The sequence below is a fragment of the Mus caroli genome, unplaced genomic scaffold (genome assembly GCF_978045245.1).
Source record: "Mus caroli unplaced genomic scaffold, Mus_caroli_1 scaffold_8, whole genome shotgun sequence".
NCBI classification, from domain to species: Eukaryota; Metazoa; Chordata; class Mammalia; order Rodentia; family Muridae; genus Mus; species Mus caroli.
The window spans coordinates 123777185-123800018 of NW_028227263.1; the positions used below are offsets into that span (position 1 = coordinate 123777185).

Here is a 22834-nt window from a genome sequence, read left to right on the forward strand (position 1 = left end):
TGCAGGAGAACACTGCTAAAGAGTTACAAATCCTTAAAGAAAAACATGATAACATAATCAAACAGGTAGAAGTCCTTACAGAAAAACAGGAAAACACATCCAAACAGATGATGGAAATGAACAAAACCATACTAGACCTAAAAAGGGAAGTAGACACAATAAAGAAAACCCAAAATGAGGCAACACTGGAGATAGAAACCCTAGGAAAGAAATCTGGAACCATAGATACGAGCATCAGCAACAGAATACAAGAGATGGAAGAGAGAATCTCAGGTGCAGAAGATTCCATAGAGAACATCCGCACAACAATCAAGGAAAATGTAAAATGCAAAAAGATCCTAACTCAAAACATCCAAGAAATACAGGACATAATGAGAAGACCAAACCTACGGATAATAGGAGTGGATGAGAATGAAGATTTTCAACTCAAAGGACCAGCAAACATCTTCAACAAAATTATAGAAGAAAACTTCCCAAATCTAAAGAAAGAGATGCCCATGAACATACAAGAAGCCTACAGAACTCCAAATAGACTGGACCAGAAAAGAAATACCTCCCGACACATAATAATCAGAGCAACAAATGCTCTAAATAAAGATAGAATACTAAAAGCAGTAAGAGAAAAAGGCCAAGTAACATATAAAGGCAAGCCTATCAGAATTACACCAGACTTTTCACCAGAGACTATGAAAGCCAGAAGATCCTGGACGGATGTTATACAGACACTAAAAGAACACAAATTCCAGCCCAGGCTACTATACCCAGCCAAACTCTCAATTAACATAGATGGAGAAACCAAAGTATTCCACGACAAAACCAAATTAACACATTATCTCTCCACGAATCCAGCCCTTCAAAGGATAATAACAGAAAAAAACCAATACAAGGACAGGAACCACGCCCTAGAAACAACAAGAAGGTAATCCCTCAACAAACCTAAAAGAAGACAGCCACAAGAACAAAATGCCAACTTTAACATCAAAAATAACAGGAAACAACAATTACTTTTCCTTAATATCTCTTAATATCAATGGACTCAACTCCCCGATAAAAAGACATAGACTAACAAACTGGCTACACAAACAAGACCCAACATTTTGCTGCTTACAGGAAACTCATCTCAGAGAAAAGGATAGACACTACCTCAGAATGAAAGGCTGGAAAACAATTTTCCAAGCAAATGGCATGAAGAAACAAGCTGGAATAGCCATTCTAATATCTGATAAGATTGACTTCCAACCCAAAGTCATTAAAAAAGACAGGGAGGGACACTTCATACTCATCAAAGGTAAAATCCTCCAAGAGGAACTATCAATCCTGAATATCTATGCTCCAAATACAAAGGCAGCCACATTCATTAAAGAAACTTTAGTAAAGCTCAAAGCACACATTGCACCTCATACAATAATAGTGGGAGACTTCAACACACCACTTTCACCAATGGACAGATCATGGAAACAGAAACTAAACAGGGACACAGTGAAACTAACAGAAATTATGAATCAAATGGATCTGGCAGATATCTACAGAACATTCTATCCTAAAACAAAAGGATATACCTTCTTCTCAGCACCTCATGGTACCTTCTCCAAAATTGACCACATAATTGGTCACAAAACAGGCCTCAACAGATATAAAAATATTGAAATTGTCCCATGCATCCTATCAGATCACCATGGACTAAGGCTGATCTTCAATAACAAAATAAATAATAGAAAGCCAACCTTCACGTGGAAACTGAACAACACTCTTCTCAATGATACCTTGGTCAAGGAAGGAATAAAGAAAGAAATTAAGGACTTTTTAGAGTTCAATGAAAATGAAGCCACAACGTACCCAAACTTATGGGACGCAATGAAAGCATTTTTAAGAGGAAAACTCATAGCTCTGAGTGCCTCCAAAAGGAAACTAGAGAGAGCACACATTAGCAGCTTGACAACACACCTAAAAGCACTAGAACAAAAGGAAGCAAATTCACCCAAGAGGAGTAGACGGCAGGAAATAATCAAACTCAGGGGTGAAATCAACCAAGTGGAAACAAGAAAAACTATTCAAAGAATCAACCAATCAAGGAGCTGGTTCTTTGAGAAAATCAACAAGATAGATAAACCCTTAGCCAGACTCACTAGAGGGCACAGGGAAAGCATCCTAATTAACAAAATCAGAAATGAAAAAGGAGACATAACAACAGATCCTGAAGACATCCAAAACACCATCAGATCCTTCTACCAAAGGCTATACTCAACAAAACTGGAGAACCTGGATGAAATGGACAAGTTCCTAGACAGATACCAGGTACCAAAGCTGAATCAAGATCAGGTTAATGATCTAAACAGCCCTATATCCCCCAAAGAAATAGAAGCAGTCATTAATAGTCTCCCAACTAAAAAAAGCCCAGGACCAGATGGGTTTAGTGCAGAGTTCTATCAGACCTTCAAAGAAGATCTAATCCCAGTTCTTCACAAACTATTCCACAAAATAGAAACAGAAGGTACTCTACCCAACTCATTCTATGAAGCCACAATTACTCTGATACCTAAACCACAAAAAGACCCAACAAAGATAGAAAACTTCAGACCAATATCCCTTATGAATATTGATGCAAAAATCCTCAATAAAGTTCTTGCTAACCGAATCCAAGAACACACCAAAACAATCATCCATCCTGACCAAGTAGGTTTCATCCCAGGGATGCAGGGATGGTTCAATATACGGAAATCCATCAACGTAATCCAGTATATAAACAAACTCAAAGACAAAAACCACATGGTCATCTCCTTAGATGCGGAAAAAGCATTTGACAAGATCCAACACCCATTCATGATAAAAGTCTTGGAAAGATCAGGAATTCAAGGCCCATACCTAAACATGATAAAAGCAATCTACAGCAAACCAGTAGCCAACATCAAAGTAAATGGTCAGAAGCTTGAAGCAATCCCTCTAAAATCAGGGACTAGACAAGGCTGTCCACTTTCTCCATACCTATTCAACATTGTACTTGAAGTCCTAGCCAGAGCAATTCGACAACAAAAGGAGATCAAAGGGATACAAATTGGAAAAGATGAAGTCAAAATATCACTTTTTGCAGATGATATGATAGTATATATAAGTGACCCTAAAAATTCCACCAGAGAACTCCTAAGCCTGATAAACAGCTTCGGTGAAGTAGCTGGATATAAAATTAACTCAAACAAATCAATGGCCTTTCTCTACACAAAGAATAAACAGGCTGAGAAAGAAATTAGGGAAACAACACCCTTCTCAATAGTCACAAATAATATAAAATATCTTGGCGTGACTCTAACTAAGGAAGTGAAAGATCTGTATAATAAAAACTTCAAGTCTCTGAAGAAAGAAATTATAGAAGATCTCAGAAGATGGAAAGATCTCCCATGCTCATGGATTGGCAGGATCAACATTGTAAAAATGGCTATCTTGCCAAAAGCAATCTACAGATTCAATGCAATCCCCATCAAAATTCCAAATCAATTCTTCAACGAATTAGAAAGTGCAATCTGCAAATTCATCTGGAATAACAAAAAACCTAGGATAGCAAAAACTCTCCTCAAGGATAAAAGAACCTCTGGTGGAATCACCATGCCGGACCTAAAGCTCTACTACAGAGCAATTGTGATAAAAACTGCATGGTACTGGTATAGTGACAGACAAATAGACCAATGGAATAGAATTGAAGACCCAGAAATGAATCCACACACCTATGGTCACTTGATCTTCGACAAGGGAGCTAAAAACATCCAGTGGAAGAAAGACAGCATTTTCAACAAATGGTGCTGGCACAACTGGTTGTTAACATGTAGAAGAATGCAAATCGATCCATTCCTATCTCCTTGTACTAAGGTCAAGTCTAAGTGGATCAAGGAACTTCACATAAAACCAGAGACACTGAAACTTATAGAGGAGAAAGTGGGGAAAAGCCTTGAAGATATGGGCACAGGGGAAAAATTCCTGAATCGAACAGTAATGGCTTGTGCTGTAAGATCGAGAATTGACAAGTGGGACCTCATGAAACTACAAAGCTTCTGCAAGGCTAAAGACACCATCAATAAGACAAAAAAACCACCAACAGATTGGGAAAGGATCTTCACCTATCCTAAATCAGATAAGGGACTAATATCCAATATATATAAAGAACTCAAGAAGGTGGACTCCAGAAAGTCAAATAACCCCATTAAAAAATGGGGCTCAGAACTGAACAAAGAATTCTCACCTGAGGAATACCGAATGGCAGAGAAGCACCTGAAAAAATGTTCAACATCCTTAATCATCAGGGAAATGCAAATCAAAACAACCCTGAGATTCCACCTCACACCAGTCAGAATGGCTAAGATCAAAAATTCAGGTGACAGCAGATGCTGGCGAGGATGTGGAGAAAGTGGAACACTCCTCCATTGTTGGTGGGATTGCAAGCTTGTACAACCACTCTGGAAATCAGTCTGGCGGTTCCTCAGAAAATTGGACATAGTACTACCGGAGGATCCAGCAATACCTCTCCTGGGCATATATCCAGAAGATGTCCCAACCGGTAAAAAGGACACATGCTCCACTATGTTCATAGCAGCCCTATTTATAATAGCCAGAAGCTGGAAAGAACCCAGATGTCCCTCAACAGAGGAATGGATACAGAAATTATGGTACATTTACACAATGGAGTACTACTCAGCTATTAAAAAGAATGAATTTATGAAATTCCTAGCCAAATGGATGGACCTGGAGGGCATCATCTTGAGTGAAGTAACACAATCACAAAAGATCTCACACAATATGTATTCATTGATAAGTGGATATTAGCCCAAAACTTAGGATACCCAAGATATAAGATACAATTTGATAAACGCATGAAACTCAAGAAGAATGAAGACCAAAGTGTGGACATTGTGCACCTTCTTAGAATTGGGAACAAAACACCCAGGGAAGGAGTTACAGAGACAAAGTTCGTAGCTGTGATGAAAGGATGGACCATTTAGAGACTGCTGTATCCAGGGATCCGTCCCATAATCAGCTTCTAAACGCTGACACCATTGCATACACTAGTAAGATCTTGCTGAAAGGACCCAAATATAGCTGTCTCTTGTGAGACGATGCCGGGGCCTAGCAAACACAGGAGTGGATGTTCACAGTCAGCTATTGGATGTATCACAGGGCTCCCAATGGAGAAGCTAGAGAAAGTACCCAAGGAGCTAAAGGGATCTGCAACCCTATTGTTGGAACAACATGATGTACTAACCAGAACCCTGGAGCTCTTGTCTCTAGCTGCATATGTATCGAAAGATGGCCTAGTCGGCCATCAATGGAAAGAGAGGCCCATTGGACTTGCAAACTTTATATGCCCCAATATAGGGGAATGCCAGGGCCAAAAGAATGGGAATGGGTGGGTAGGGAAGTGGGGGGCGCTATGGGGGACTTTTGGGATAGTATTGGAAATGTAATTGAGGAAAATATGTAATAAAAATAATAATAATAATAAAAAAAAAAAAGAATACATTAGACGATGCCGGGGCCTAGCAAACACAGGAGTGGATGTTCACAGTCAGCTATTGGATGTATCACAGGGCTCCCAATGGAGAAGCTAGAGAAAGTACCCAAGGAGCTAAAGGGATCTGCAACCCTATTGTTGGAACAACATGATGTACTAACCAGAACCCCGGAGCTCTTGTCTCTAGCTGCATATGTATCGAAAGATGGCCTAGTCGGCCATCAATGGAAAGAGAGGCCCATTGGACTTGCAAACTTTATATGCCCCAATATAGGGGAATGCCAGGGCCAAAAGAATGGGAATGGGAGGGTTCGGAAGTGGGGGGCGCTATGGGGGACTTTTGGGATAGCATTGGAAATGTAATTGAGGAAAATATGTAATAAAAATATTAAAAATCAAAAAAAAAGAAAAAAAAAAAGAAAGGCTTGGAGCTTGCTCTAACCATTCTGTGTATTAATGTGTATGTCTATCTGTAGCTCTGTGTGCATGTAAGTTTGTATGAATGTATGTATGTATGTATGTATGTATGTATGTATGTATGTATGTATGTTTTTATGTATGTATGTATATGTATGAGTTATTGGACTACTTTATTACAGCCATGCAGTATGTGTGTGAGTGTGTGCGTGTGTGTGCTTGTGTGTGTGTACACGCGCATGTGTGTGTGTGTGTGTGTGTGTGTGTGTGTGTGTGTGACCTGAGGCATCATATTGCTGGATTTTTCCTTTGATGTATATAAGGTGTCCTTCTCCATCTCTTTTCATAACTTCTGGTTGAAAGTCTGTTTTATTAGATATTATAATGGCTAGGCAAGCTTGTTTCCTGGGTCCGTTTGCTTGGAAAACCTATTTCCAGTCCTTTACTCTGAGGCAGTGTTTATTGTTGTTGCTGAGCTGTATTTCTTGTATATAGTACAATCATGGATTCTCTTTGCCTATCTACTCTGTTTTTATTAGTGACTTGAATCCATTGCTGTTGGGAGATATTAATACCCAATGATTGTTACTTCTTGGTGTTTTGTTGTTGGAGGTGTTATAGTGTGGATGTAATTCTATTCTTTTGTTTTTGCTGTTTAATGATTAAGTTCTTATGGTTTTTTGGGTATATTTAAGCTCCTTGAGTTGAAGTTTTCTTTCTTGTAACCTTTGAATGGTTCTATTATTAAATATATATTGCTTAAAATTGTTTTTGTCATGGAATATGTTTACTTTTCTATCTATGGTGATTGAACATTTTCCTGGGTTGATATTGTGGTCTCTTAAGGTTTGCAAAACTCATATCCATGCCCTTCTGGCTTTTAGAGCCTCTGATGTGAAGTCAGCTGTAATTCTAACAGGTCTACCCTATATATTACTTGTCCTTTTCTCCCCCTCATCTTTTAAATTTCTTTCTTTGTTATGTACATTTAGTGTTTTATTATATGGTGGCAGGACTTTCTTTCTCATCCAATCTATTTTGGTTCTTGTAGTTTTATAGTCATCTCTTTCTTTAGGTTAGGGATGTTTTGTTCTATGATTTTTGTTGAGTATATTTTCTGTGCCTTTGAGTTGGGATTCTTCTCCCTTCATTTCTATTATTCTTAGTTTTTGTCTTTTCATAGTGTCCCAAATTTTCTGAGTGTATTGTATTAGAATCTATCCATTTGACATTTTCTTTGACCCATACAGCAATTTTTCTTTTGTATCTCTGATGGCTGAGCTTCTCTCTTCTTTCTCCTGTATTCTGTTGGTGATGCTTGTGGCTTGTAATTCTCTTTTCTAAGCTTTCTTTCTCCAGGGTTGGCTCCTTTTTTGTTTTCTTTATTTCTCCTATTTCCATTTCCTGGTCCTGAACAGTTTTATTTATTTCCTTCACCTGTTTGTGTGCATTTTCCTGTATTCCTTCATATTTATTTGTTTCCTTTTTAAAGGTCGGTTTGAGCGTATTTTCCTGTATTTTAAAAAGATATTTACTTATTTCCTCACTAAAGGCCTCTGTATTGTTCATAAGATAATTCTTCATTTTCTTGCTCTTCAGGTGTGTCAGGGTACCCACTGCTTGCTAGAGTAGGATAGCTGGTTACCGATGGTGCCATATTGCACTGGCTTTTCCTTACCATAGTTTAGCTCATGTCTTTAGCCATCTTGTTGTCTCTGGTATTAGCTGTCCTGGTCATACAAGGTCATAGAAGGCCTCTGGGACTGATTGTCCCAGTTAGTAACAGGTCTCCCATGAAGCATGCAGAGCTTTGGACCAGGGTGTGGAGTGCAGGTTCTCAATTGTATATAGAGGTGTGGACAGGAAGATAGGGCACAGAAAGAATGGAGAGAATTGGGCAGACCTCACAGCTTCTGGGAGTAATGGAGTTCAGCAGGCAGGAAATTGGAGAGTGAGTTGTTCTGGATGTCAATAGGCCTCCTGGTGCCAACGACCAGCTTTGGCTTAAAGAGGGGTTCTGAGGAACTGGTATTTGGGCGCAACAAAAAGAATGGCTTGAAGTCAGTTGGGGGGTACAAGCTGATAGCCTGGTGTTCTGCTAAGACAGGTTTCTGAAGATGACCAGAGAGATAACCTCTAACAGACAATAGCTCATGCTTTTATTTTCATGTCAATGAAATTTGCACCCCCATATACTCTTTTGATTATATCACAAATTTTGAACTTATCCCCTTAACTTCTAAGAAAAGATAGCAAGCACATTTTTCTTAACATGGCAAACAAACTCAGAAATATGCTTGCTTTGTAAGAACATACAATAAGCTATCAGGGTAGGATCCAGCACTGAGATCACTGCTCCCACATGCTGGGTCTAAATTTCCTCTGTCCCAGGATGTCCTTGAACTCAGAAACCTGCCTGCTTTTATATCTGCCTGCCTTTGTATCTTTCTGACAAGCTGGATCATAGTGCAGCTGCTTCAGTACTTTTTGGTGCATGAAGCCTCTCATATAACTCATACAACATCCTTATATTTTGAATAGTTGAGAAATCCTGTCTAAATATTTTTATATTCATATATTCAGTGTTCTTTCCTATAGCCTTAAGGGCTACCCTGAAGGTCACAGCATTTATCCTTTTTGCTAAGACATAAACATACCCTCCCATCCTAAGAGGTATTAACCTCCCAGAAAGGACATTCCACAATAAACATGTCAACGATCATATTTCCTGATAACTCTCAACACTTGTGGAGTCCCATGTCCTGCTGGCTCTGTCCCAGAGTTGGGATCAGGTCATTCCATCACCCTCATGACCATGCAAGACTCAGCATCTTGGAAGGCAGGCAGAACTATGGGCCAGGAAGAGGAGTATAGATCAGAGATTGCAGTCTCAGGTGTGGAACTTTATATGGAACATAGAAAGGCCATTTCTTTCTTTTTCTTTCTTTCTTTCTTTGTGCATTTTTTCTTGAAATTTTACCTGCTAATTTCTGCCCTTTAAAACTTTCACTCCTCATTGTTCTGATATGTCTTGTCTCCTGTCTGATTGGTAGGTGTTTGTGATGATTGAAAAAACAATTTCACCATGGCCCAGAGTGAAGATTTTACCAAGGTCTTTCAGGAGAAGATCTCCAGTGTGGATCCTAGATACCTCCCTGGTCCTCTTAAGTTTTCTGAGCATGAGCTATTTCTGTCTCTTTTCCTATCTCATTTCCTAGCTCATTGTAATTCATGCCTTCTTTGAATTTTATTAACATTTCAGTATTTGTTCTTTATTTTCACTGATTGACAATTTTCATTTTGTCAAAAACCCAGTTATATTATATGAATATGTTTTAGTTTTAATCCCTGATATGGGATATGGGGCTGCTTCCAATTGTCCACAACAAATAATTATGAGTGTCTTATGCTTTAGGAGGGGTATGATTTTTTTTTCCACCTGCAGACAGTTTTATTTGGAATTCTGGGGACCCTTGAAAAGGTATTTATGAGAGACCCCCAAGAGGGCCTGTGGTGACTCTTGCTGAGCCTGATATTGTCATTCCCCTTTGCTGCTGTACCTGCTCCTGATTTCTCTATTGATGGATTGCTGTTTGGCTGTCTTGTTTGACTGCTGGTTGGAGATATCATGATGATAGATTTTGGACTTACCAAAAGCAACCAAATGACTCTATTCAGCAGGAAGTCTTCAGAGGACTACACTCCTTTTCCTCACTAACTTTTCTTTACTACTGAGTGTTGGTTGGAAATCATGTGGTGAAAAAAGTGTTGGAAGGGTAGTAGATAATACAGTCCACTAAAGTACACCAAAATAATGCTTAGAGATAAGGGGATACACAGATTAACAGGCAGAGATCAGAGTTATAGGATACACTGAACTGATTAAACTGAACTTAGAAAATACACTTTTTTTCTTTTCGGTGTGTGGGCATGTTCAAGCACAGATTTGAGGAAGGCAGTGTACAATTGTAGGAGTTTGTTCTCTCCACTAGGTAGGACCTGGGATAATCATTTCTAAGCGGTGAGTGCTTTAGCTGCTGAGCTGTCTTGCTGATTCTTATTATGGCCAGTGTTAGGATCAAGACTTGGTGCTGTGGGCTTGTCAGTTGTATTGTCAGTACAGGTCTGTGAAAGGGTACATGAAGAGTCTGAGTATTAATTTTGTAAGTCAGTGTGAATCTATTCCCCACTATAGAACATACAAACTGTTGGTGCCTATTCTATTATTTCAAGCTCTTTCAATATAGCTGATATTAATGATTTCCTACTCCCCCAAATTGGAAGTGAAAAGTTAAGTGTGTTGGATAAATTTCTCAGTGTGGGTCTCCAGAGATGGCTCAGCAGGTTAGAACCCTGGCCACATTTACATTGGATCAGAGCTTGATTCTGAGGAACTATATTTGTAGGCTTACATCAGTTTGTAACTCCAGCTCTAGTGGTATGACACCTATTCTCCTTAAGAGGAGGGAATCCCCACAAATACATACATACCCAATACACATGAACAAAAAAATGAATGCTAAAATATTCTTTGTTCACAAGAGTAAGTACCACAAGTCAGATTATAAGTTTCATCACACTGACAGCTATAACCACTCCAAATATTTATCTTGTGGTCTTTCTTGCCTTGGTCATTCTCAGATAGCTGAAAATATTAGATGCTTGATTTTAATCTTCAGAGAAAATAATTTTGCGACTGAGAAAGTCACTGACATAGTGACAACTTTCACTCCTCATTGTTCTGATATGTCTTGTCTCCTGTCTGATTGGTAGGTGTTTGTGATGATTGAAAAAACAATTTCACCATGGCCCAGAGTGAAGATTTTACCAAGGTCTTTCAGGAGAAGATCTCCAGTGTGGATCCTAGATACCTCCCTGGTCCTCTTAAGTTTTCTGAGCATGAGCTATTTCTGTCTCTTTTCCTATCTATTCTTGATATAATCAACAGATTGTACAGCTCTAGAGAGCAAAAAGGTATGATGTTCAATACTTGACTCTCACCTGAGTAGGGCCCAAGGTAGCAAAGCATATATCTCCTAACTAAAATGGAATGGCATGCAATATATTTGCTATTTATATAAATTTCATTCTTGAAAATACTTAATCATAACAATGCATCCTCGTTTGTTCAGATAGCGAAATAGAGAGAGGGATTCTGTCCTTATCTAAAATGTAAAGTATTAGCTAAGAAGAAGGGAGAGTGTCAGTGTGATCAAGACCATTTACACATTAAACTGTTTATTGAAAATTGATTGCATCAGTTTCAGTCCAGCCTGCAGCAGAATACAGGAGAACAGAGGATGGTGAATAACTCAATTACCGTGTCAGTCAGGTTCCAACCAGAAATCATTTCACATCAACAAATGAGTATAGCCTTATTCTTTTAAAATTATAGCAGTGAGCACCACATCTTGTTCATACAAAATGTTGGAAACATATTTATGGAATAAAGTACTTAATGGTGTTAGTAAAGCTGTCTTCTGTATTTGGCATTTTTCAGTGGCTCTGGTTTTCAACATTTGAAGAGCACAGAACAGGGATCCTTAGGATCTCTGAAGATCAACAGTAAGGGAGAGATACTGGGGAAGACTGCAACCAGAACCCCACTGAAAAGCCTTACGAATAGACGAGAATGCATACTAAAGGCATGAAAGATGATACAAATACAATTTAGAAGATAAAAGCTAACAAATGTGACCACCAGCATCAGGATAGTACGGGTTGCTCTGGTCTCAGCTTGGCCTCTGGGGTCCTGATTGGGAGTGAGGATGTGCTGCATTCGCTGGCGATGTCTATGGAGGAGAAGTACCATGGAGACACTGGTCCAGACCATGATGCTCATGAATGTGGCATCATGGGAAAACTGCAAGAAGACAATGCCTACAGTGAATCCAGAAGTGGAACAGAACAAGTTGCTTTTAGAGTCAGTGTTATTGTCTGTTATCTGTGGACCAGTGAAATTAATTGGAATGTGGATGTTAGTTAAGACACTGAAAAACCAACAACTGTAACAAGAATAACTCACCAAATTTGAAACATTTGCTCTGAGTATAAGTATACCTCTATTAACAGGAACAAGAGTGACAAACTGATGGACACTCAGGACACAGGTAGAACACAAGTTTGTGCTTCTTGCCACCATTGAACTGAAGAATTCTAATTTACATTTGAGATCAGTTGGAGGAGTTTTACGAGCAAAAGCCATCATGTTGTTTGTAAATATAGTGAAGAATAGAGTCAAGGCATTGGTCCCAGCAATGTGGCTTAAAATCACCTGTCTGGGCCTCTGTTTAGAACCAGTCAAGACTGGAGAGAAATTATGGACAAACAGAAAGACATTGGCCACAGTTCCAACCCCAAACTGGCAAAGCAAGAGGATCTGAAGAGCCACTTCCTCAGTGGTTTCCAGGGATTTACCATCAGCAGACATGGAGAGGGCTTTACAGGACCCTGGAGTGATGATTAGGTAGGACACTACTCTCTTCAGGTCTCTGTTTTATTGCCCACACTTACCAGTTGATTTGAGACAATTTCTTCACTTGATAAGTGAGGCATTATTCTATCACATTACAGGCAAATTGCCTGGAAAACTATGTATGTATAATAACTCAAATAAAAATTTATACTGATTTTGTTACTACTCCCTCAATATAAATTTTGTATAGCAACTACATCTTTATTGGTCCAGTAGGTCAAGAACACAGTAACATACATTTTAACACACCATGGGCTTTGCATATGAATTCAGGCATGAAAGAGTCTAGTATGAGCCTGTGATTCCATCATCAGAGTTCAATACAATTAAGAGAGAGGGGAGGCTTCAAATGGGATGTACCTTAATCAATAAAAAATAAAAGAATATATAAATTCAACATAAAAATAATTAATTGTTTCCTTATGTTACAGTAACATATTAAGAATAGTATGTATGAGAACAATATAATATTGCACATAATAATAAAGTTGTGTAACTGAATTCAGTTTTAGAAAACAAAGTTTTTGGCTTTTCACAAATTTTTATACTACTCATCCTCAAGATAAAAAATAAAAAAAAACACCAAATACTTCTGATAAAGCCACCTGTGTTTTAATCACACGGATGAACGTAGGCTTACATATGCGTCCTCCGTGCAAAAAAGAAAAAAGAAAAAAAAAAGCACTTGCTAACAAGTTTCATTTATTCATAATTTTCCTGATCTTAATTTTTGTTCAAAAATGTCAGGTGCCAGAGCCTTAGCTGTGTCACCTGCAGCTTCCCTCCAAAATTATTAACACAATCCTTATTACTAATTATTAATCCAAATTACACCCTTTGCAAGCTGATGCTTAGTCTGCACTTTACTTGTTTATATGTTTTCTATAGGAGCACGACGGCCTCCATCCAGCAGATAAAATTCAACATCTCACATACATGTTACACTGAATGCTGTTATCTCCTGAGTACTGATCTAGGACACAGACATTTCTTTGAGATGAAAGCAAAATATTAACCTATTCAAGTTTACCTGCAGACTTCAGAAATAATTTTTCATGTTGGCTTCAGAAGACAATTTTCACTGAAGAAAAGAAAAAAGAATTTTAAGCAGAAGTCTATGGTTGGAAGAATCCCACCTTCTGAGCTTCAGTCACGATGAAGATGCTCATCTGAAGGCCAGCTGCAGAGCACAGCTCCTATGGAAGCATATTTCCTAGTGCCTGGATTGAGGAGCTTCTCTGTGTCACTCTTTGCCTGAGAAAGAATGCAATGAAATTCAGAATGGTTTCTTATTCTCCATGCAATGCTGTGAAGGAAACCAAACAAAGTCCAAGTTTCCAGTCTCATAAAATAATAGGGCACTGGGACATGACATTCTTCAGGGAGTTTGTTATTGTGTCATCTGTGGTGTCGGCACATTTGTCTGCATGGTGTCTTTGGGATACCTCCAATGAAGGAAAAAAGCATTTATCCCTAGAGCAAACCTCCATTCCTTTCTAATACTTAATGGTGATGTTTAGGAGTTTGTTAGATGTTAATGAGCACCTGGGCAGAAGTTAGGGAAGGGTTTTCATGTTCCCTTTGGGAAAATCTAAGTTCTGAATTGATCTCGTAGTCAGATGTGAATTGGGGGCACTCCAGGTTAGAACAAGGGACTCATTATGTAAGTTTCTACAGAGTACTCTCCTCCCTACTATTTCACTCTTGCAAAATTATTCTGACACCAAGTCCTTCTAGAAAACTGGCAATGTCAGATTCTATAATTTCCCAGGAAGTTGCTTCATTCCAACTTTTCCCATATTTGACCCAGGACATTTATAAATGACAAATTTATTAACTGAAGCTGGCCTCTCCTACCTGAATCTTGGGGTTATTCCAATATCCACTTGTTTTCATGTCATTATGACTTTTTTTCTGATATACTCATGAATCCTTATTACAGGTCTAATATACTTTGATAGTATCTAGAGAATCTCATTTGTAATTAATCCTGGACATACTACAAGCAAAGATATGGATTGAGCAATCGTTAAGAAATATATAGATCCAACTCATTTCTGCTCTAGGTATAATAAAAAACTAGGGACTTAGTTTTGATTTTCAATGATGAAAAGTAAAAGTTCTGATTATAAATCTAACAATTGTATGTTCTAAACATTTATTGATATTCACACCTGCAACAACATTTTCTCAGGCACAAAGTACATATACTTAAATGTGTGAGAAATAAGATATCATTGCACAATATTTTTACAAATGAAGTTACCAGTACTCAAAAGGGATATATGTGGAAATAAGACAAAACGAAAGAATAACTGGTCATTAATTGCTTAGATATCTTATGTTTGTCTAGGACAAGCACATATCCATAATTTCAACTGTGAAATTTATATTGGCTAATTGACAATTACATATGGTTTATTAGCCTAATACATAATTATATTGAAATAACCTTCAAAGTCAGGAATTTGTAAGAGTCATTGCATGATGAAAAAATGAGGAGGTAGAATACAGTCTTATAAAGGATGAAAGGGTATAATGGAACATGAAGAGTTAGATTTGGGTGTGTGTAAGAGAGAAAGTAGACCAAGAAATATGGAGAGGAATACATCAGACTAAGTGTCTTTTGAAAAACTGTACATATACTTACTGCTATTGGGGCTTACTGTAATACATTCACTTGCATATTTCAAAGGAGTTTTAATAAATCAGCACTATACTAGTTGGACAGTCCTCCATGTGGACATCTCATGATAAATAATGTAAGCTTCTTTGATTTTTATTTTTTTTGTAATTTCTTTTTATATGGGTATAAGTAAATTTTTATTGGATATTTTCTTCATCTATATTTCACATGTTATACCCTTTCATGGTCCCCTCCCAAGCCGTCTATCCCATCCTCCCTCCCCCTGCTTTTATGAGGATGTTCCTCCACCCACCCACTCTGACCCCTCAGACCTCAGTTTCCCTACACTGGAGCTTCTATCAAGCTTTCATAGGACCAAGAACTACTCCTCCCACTGATGCATGACAGGCCATCCTCTGCAACTTATGTAGCTGGAGCTTCGTGTACTCCTTTGTTGATGGATTAGTCCCTGGGAGCCCTTGGGGGACCATTTCGTTGATGTTATTATTTTTACTGTGGGGTTGCAATCCCCTTCAACTCCTTTGGTCCTTTCTCTAACTTCCCTATTGAGGGCCCTGTGTTCAGTCCAATGGATGGTTATGAGCATCCATCTCTGTATTTGTAAGGCTCTGGCAGGGTCTCTTAGGAGATAGCCATATCAGGCTCCTTTCAGCATGCACTTCTTGGCATCTACAATAGGGTCTGGCTTTGGTAACTGTATATGGGAATGAATCCTCAGATGGGACAGCCTCTGGATGCCCTTCCTTTCAGTCTCTGCTCTACTCGATCTTCATATTTGCTCCTGTGAGTATTTTATTCTCCTTCTAAGAAGGACCAAAGCACCCACACTTTGGTCTTCCTTCTTCTTGAGCTTCCTGTGGTAATGTGAATTTTATCTTGGTTATTTGGAGTTTTTAGGCTAATATCGACTTATCAGCGAGTACATAACACATGTGTTCTTTTGAAATGCAATAATCTCACTGAGGATGATATTTTCTAGTTCTATCCATTTGCCTAAGAATTTCATGAATTCATCCTTTTTACTACCTGAGTAGTACTCCATTGTGTAAATGTATCACATTTTCTGTACCCATGTCTCTGTTGAGGGACATCTGGGTTCTTTCCAGCTCCAGGCTTTTATAAAAGGCTGCTATAAAAATAGTGGAGCGTGTGTCCTTATTACAAGTTTGAGCATCCTCTGGGTGTATGCCCAGGAGTGGTATAGGTGGGTCCTCAGGTAGTACTATGTTCAGTTTTCTGAGGAACTGCCAAACTGATTTCCAGAGTGGTTGTACCATCGTGCAATCCCACCAGCAATGAGGGAGTGTTCCCCTTTCTCCGCATTCTTGCCAGCATCTGCTATCACCTGAGATTTTAATTTTAGCCTTTCTGAATGGTGTGAAGTGGAATCTCAAGGCTTCTTAGATTTGCATTTCCCTGATGACTAGGGATATGAAACATGTCTTTAGGTGCTTCTCATCCATTTGATATTCCCCAGTTGAAAATTCTTTGTTTAGCACTGTTCCCAATTTTTTAATAGGGTTATTTGATTTTCTGTAGTCTAACTTCTTGAGTTCTTCGTATATATCAGATATTAGCCCTCTAACAGATGTAGGATTGTTAAAGATCTTCTCCCATTCTGTAGGTGGCCGTTTTGTCCTACTGACAGTGTCCTTTGCCTTACAGAAGCACGTAAACTTCTCTTTCAGGTTTAGGTGATTTCTTTTTCTAGTTGCTTGCCAATTAACCCCCAAAGCACTATCTAAGCCACAACCAAAACTCACAGGCTATGAGAGTTACCATGGTGCTGGTAATTCTCCAAAACTTGGTGTCTGAGCACATACTAAACACACAGAACATGAAGAAATCAAACTAGTACTTACTTTGAAGATTTGTATGCCGCCCATATGTCCATAGGTGGTATAAAAACAGGTTGAAAAGTCAAGTGGAAATCATTCTTAAAAGGTGCCACATACAGTACTGGAGGAGAAAAGTAGTCAGCGATACCATCCTTCTGTGAACCCTGCAAGTATGGGCTTGATGAGATATATCCATTGATTAAAGCTGAAAGAAGCTGAGGAGGAGGGCAACCCTATAGGAAGACCAGCAGTCTCAACTAACCTGGACCACAGAAATGACTCAGACACTGAGCCACCAACCAATCAGCATATACCATCTAATATGAGGCACCCAACATGTATTTACAGCAGAGTACTGTGTAATCTGGACTAAATGAAAGTAGAGGCCCCTAACCCTGGAGAGACTTGAGGCCCCAGAGAATGGGGAGATCTATTTGAGTGAGGGTAGAAGGTGGAGACATCCTCTTGGAGAAGGGGAACAAGGCATGAGATAAAGAATACTCAGAGGGCAAACCAGGGGGGAGATAAAGACAGAATTATTTTTAAAAGATTGAAGAAGAAAAACATAGAAAAAATGTTATGGGAGAGACCAACTACTTTCTTATTAGGCCACAGACCCTGTCCACAAGCTAGAACTCATAAATGTCACTGTTTATATTTTCTGTGGGCAGATGGGTACTAGGAGGGAACCCAGTACTAGTGTTTCTCTTAATGGACCGAGAATTGAAACATTTCTTGATGAGTAATTTCTACACCTGTAGATCAGTGCATCTCTCAGCCCTCATCAGAGAAGCTTCTTGAATGTTCATTAACACAGGAACTCTCAGCTGGTCACTGTGCAGTGAAATGAGTTTGGTATGCTCACTCAGCGCTAGAATGTGGATATCACACCTCTCCCACCACAGCTTAGTTCTTCATAGAATTTGTGGTGAGCAGAATTTATGAAACAATGTTTCCTGGACACAACAGTGCAGGGAACATAGATATGAACCCACAGGGGTTGCAGCAGAATTCACATAACTTGTGCAAGATTAAGCCCAGCCATTTTTGCTAGTTCTGTGTCAAAAGAATAGAAGATACAGTTTTCTGGAAGACTAACCTCAACTGGGAAAATGTTTTCATCAAAGTACTTGTAGTCAAATCTCTAAGGCATTTTCTTGATAATATGGTAAATATGGTAGTTCCTATGTCAATGGGGAAGTGCTCACCGGGGAATGTGGTCTGGATAGTATAAGAAATATGCTGAGCAAGTCATGGGGAACAAGCCTGTAAGTCAAGCTTCTCATCCTCCTTCAGTGGCTGAGTTCAGGTTCCTGTTCTGGCTTCATGCCTTGGTGTCCCCTGGTGATTGATAAAACCTCCAAACCAAGTGAACTCTTTTTTCCTTGGTCAGTTTATTCATGGTGTATTGAAGCAAGTGAAATGAACTAAGACACTAAAAATGTCCCAGCATAGTTGGATGAAGGCGGGAACAAATTCCACTGTTTTGGGGGGGAGCTATTATAAGTGATATTTAATGGTAAAGATATTCAGTTTTTAAATATTTGGTACCTGGTAGGTTAGTCACATTGTGGGAAAGGCCATACTCTGAAGAGGTATGTATTTTATGGAAACAGAAGATAATCTATAGTTGGGTGTGTAAGGCTGAGACAGTCGATGTGCAAAGAGTTTGATGAGTGAGCTGAGTATGACTCAAAAATTGAAAGAAATTTACCACGTTAATAATATCAAGAAGTATAGAAAATGGAGCAATGCCACATGCCTGTGATCCTAGCATGTGAAAGGTATGGTGAAAGGCCTTCTCATGTTTGAAGCCTGCCCCTTCTTAGTAAGTGTTATGATTCCAGACACTGCTGCAAAGCAGGGTTTTACATCATAAACTTGAGAAGTAATATACAAGTTTTGTTTTCTATTCATAGAAAAGCTTACATATATAAACAATGAATCTAAACTATACATATGTAGCCTCCCCTCCCCAGCCTGAAACCCGCTCCCTCAGGTTCCACTGTTTACATCGGGGTGGGTTCTGCCACGCCCACGGCTGGAGCCTGCCACTTTGCTGTTCAGGAGCCATCACGTGTTCATATGAAACCTTACTCCAAGATGATTTGGCGGGAATTGGGCCCCACTCCATGCTTCATAACAGTGAAAGAATAGTAAAATTGAGCTTTGATCAGAATGACTGTCTTAGCTACATCTTTATCTCACGCTGCCTAGCCCCCCTCCCTCTTCTCTTCCAGGTTTCCAAGATGCCTTTCCAGACTATAACCCAGACATGTGAGCCGCTGGCCAGACACAACATTTGGCGAAACAACGCGGGACTGAGAAACGGCAGAGGACATTTGGAAGAAGCACTGCTGGTTTGGAGCTCCATGAAAGAAGAAGAAAATAATTGAAGAATATGGAGAAGGTTCGTATGGGCTAAGTTGAAACAGCATTAAACCCGAGCGCTAATTCACTTAGGTTCGGCAGTGAGGTTTATCAGGGAGTAGGAACTGTTAGGCTGTTAGCCATAGCTCCCAGAAGCTACAATTTTAGGCGTGAGAAAAGAAAGGGCTTATTAAAAGGAAATTAATAATCAGGTGGATGGCTGCAGTTAAAGAAACTGCATCATGTGGGAGGAACATGTCCCAAAAAGCAGAGAGAAATTTCAGGAGTGCCATGCTTTGTTCTCTCTGGGCTTTACAGCTGAAGTACTCTGTCCCTTTTGTGTCTTGTCTATTGTCTGGTGCACCAATCCGTTCTCGTGTTCAATTCATGTATGTTCGTGTCCAGTCTGTATGAATGAATGTTCTATGTTTTATGTTGGATAATAAAAATGGCTAAAATACTTTATCTGCCAAGCCAAGAGCTGCCACGTGCTTCAACCAGGAAACAGACACATGGCAGGAGGGTCCCTGCTGGAAAAACTGTTCATTTTAGGAAAAAAGGGCGAGTCTACAGCCTCTTAGTTTCGGGGTAAAAAAGCTAATAAATGGTTCGTGATTAATGTGTTTGACAAATGATAAAGTGCTTTTTATACTATGATTGTAGCTAGAAAAATTAATATTTTCTGATTGGTCTAAATGTAACTGCTTCATTTGGTTCTTTCTATTGGTAATGTGCTCTGCATGTTTTCACAATCAGCTCATAAGTTGTTGGTTAAGATTAATAATTGTTACATCGCTACAGATGGCTAGTCTTAAAATTGATAACAAGTTTACAGTCCTTCTGACACATGGCATAAGGCAGGCTAAGAGGCTGGGTCTCTAAAGATATTTCTAGTTTAGATAATAATTAATGTGGTTCCTATCCTAAAAAGTAAAATTTAAGATAAGATTTAAAGCAATGCCTCTTTATTAAAGCATTAAAGCTTACATGTATTCATAAGTATTAATTGGCATCCAAACTTCGTTATATGATAGTGTCTTAGTCAGGGTTTCTATTCCTGTACAAACATCATGACCAAGAAGCAAGTTGGGGAGGAAAGAGTTTATTTGGCTTACAATTCCACACTGCTGTTTATCACCAAGGAAGTCAGGACTGGAACTCGAGCAGGTCAGAAAGCAGGAGCTGATGGAGAAGGCCATGGAGGGATGTTCTTTATTGGCTTGCCTCCCCTGGCTTGCTCAGCCTGCTCTCTTATAGAACCCAAGACTACCAGCCCAGAGATGGCACCACCCACAAGGGGCCTTTCCCCCTTGCTCACTAATTGAGAAAATGCCTTACAGTTGGATCTCATGGAGGCATTTCCTCAACTGAAGCTCCTTTCTCTGTGATAACGCCAGCTGTGTCAAGTTGACACAAAATTAGCCAGTACAGATAGTAATGCTTCTAATACTGATTTTAAAGATGATAAATTGTTTTAAACTTGGGTTTTGCTTTCCCAAGGTTGTAGATATTATCCTAACATTACAAAAGAAACTTGAAAATTATGGTTAAAACTGCCAGTGTTCCATTGACTGCAGCTTGCAGTTTGATCGCAAATTTAAGATTTTCTACTCACCCACATATTGTTAATTAAAATTATTACAAGAGTAATCATCTTATGAGAGCACTAATACAGCTCTCTGTGGCCATAAAGCCATACAAAGCTCAGAGCAGCCTTGGCTGGGCTTGTGTGTCTTTCTTTTGTCTTACAAATGATGCCTAAGGAAGCTCTTGAAACTTGCCTCTCCCTGCCTCCAGGGAAATTTTGTTTTAGCTAAACGAACAGTGTTGCAGATCTATCCAGATGTTGTTGTAAATAAAGTTCAAATTCAAAGTTTATAGAAGGGTCAATCAGACTGTAGAACTTATAAAGGCATTACAATCTGGCTTGCCTACTTCATGTAAGGTTATCATAGGTTTAAAGGTTCGGGTTTTTTCCCCTTGCATGATAAAGAGTTTGCTTCTAGTGAACTGGTAATCACTGGAAAATTTTGCCTCTAGGTATGGCTAATATAGCTTTACATTATGTAAGAAAAATTTTATTGTCTCTGCTTCTATACAAGAAGCTGAGTTTTAATATTTCAATGTATATTTTTCCTAAGTGAAAAATGTTTTATTAACTAATGCTTCTCAAGGGACATTTACCTTAAATCCTTGCTCTCACCCAAAAGATTCAGAGACAATATCTTTTTATTACTTAGGGTTTTAGTTTACTACAAAAGGTTTTACAAAAAAATAAAGATTTTATAATTGTTATTAAGTATATTCATTGGTAATTAAATATTAGCTGTGCTGAAGACAATTCCTTGGCCAGAAAAAAACATTGTAAAGTCATTTTTCTCATCCTCCCAGCAGATCGTTGGTCCACATGGGCCCAACTAGCTGCTGGCTACTGTGGGGCGGGCATTGACACACAGTTCCCCCTGTTTCAGCACAAATAATCTAGTTGTGTGCTGTAGATGGTGTTTTAAAATGCTGAACAATCAAACCTTAATTTGTATATTAATAGTCAATGCTATATCTCTGAGCTCATAATTGCTTAAGATTGTTCGTCCCTCAGATACTATTGATTCTCAAATTTGCAATTGCTTATGCATATACAACTCATAGAAAATATGCTGTCCTTTTAAGAAGGCGGTTTTTAGACATTTATTACAATGCCCTAATAGCCTGGTCATTTTTTTTAATTTTTAATATTTTTATTACATATTTTCCTCAGTTATATTTCCAATGCTATCCCAAAAGTCCCCCATAGCGCCCCCACTTCCCTACCCACCCATTCCCATTCTTTTGGCCCTGGCATTCCCCTGTATTGGGGCATAAAAAGTTTGCAAGTCCAATGGGCCTCTCTTTCCAATGATGGCCGACTAGGCCATCTTTCGATACATATGCAGCTAGAGACAAGAGCTCCGGGTTTCTGGTTAGTACATCATGCTGTTCCGACAATAGGGTTGCAGATCCCTTTAGCTCCTTGGGTACTTTCTCTAGCTTCTCCATTGGGAGCCCTGTGATACATCCAATAGCTGTCTGTGAGCATCCACTCCTGTGTTTGCTAGGCCCCTGCATCGTCTCACAAGAGACAGCTATATTTGGGTCCTTTCAGCAAAATCTTGCTAGTGTATGCAATGGTGTCAGCGTTTAGAAGCTGCTTATGGGAAGGATCCCTGGATACGGCAGTCTCTAAATGGTCCATCCTTTCATCACAGCTACGAACTTTGTCTCTGTAACTCCTTCCCTGGGTGTTTTGTTCCCAATTCTAAGAAGGGGCACAGTGTCCACACTTTGGTCTTCATTCTTCTTGAGTTTCATGCGTTTAGTAAATTGTATCTTATATCTTGGGCATCCTAAGTTTTGGGCTAATATCCACTTATCAGTGAATACATATTGTGTGAGTTCTTTTGTGATTGTGTTACTTCACTCAAGATGATGCCCTCCAGGTCCATCCATTTGGCTATGAATTTCATAAATTCATTCTTTTTAATAGCTGAGTAGTACTCCATTGTGTAAATGTACCATAATTTCTGTATCCATTCCTCTGTTGAGGGACATCTGGG

The 22834-nt window shown here is 39.0% G+C and overlaps 1 protein-coding gene across 1 annotated transcript; it reads right to left on the reverse strand.

Annotated features, from left to right (window-relative positions):
* Positions 1-11066: 11066 nt before the first annotated feature.
* Positions 11067-13700, reverse strand: LOC147003455 (vomeronasal type-1 receptor 4-like). Its single transcript, XM_085842074.1, has 2 exons — positions 13417-13700; positions 11067-12746 (listed from the first exon to the last, which is right to left on the reverse strand). The coding sequence occupies exon 2, from the start codon at positions 12339-12341 to the stop codon at positions 11424-11426; it is 918 nt and encodes a 305-aa protein (XP_085698200.1). The 5' UTR covers positions 12342-12746; positions 13417-13700; the 3' UTR covers positions 11067-11423.
* Between the last annotated feature and the right edge of the window lie 9134 nt (positions 13701-22834).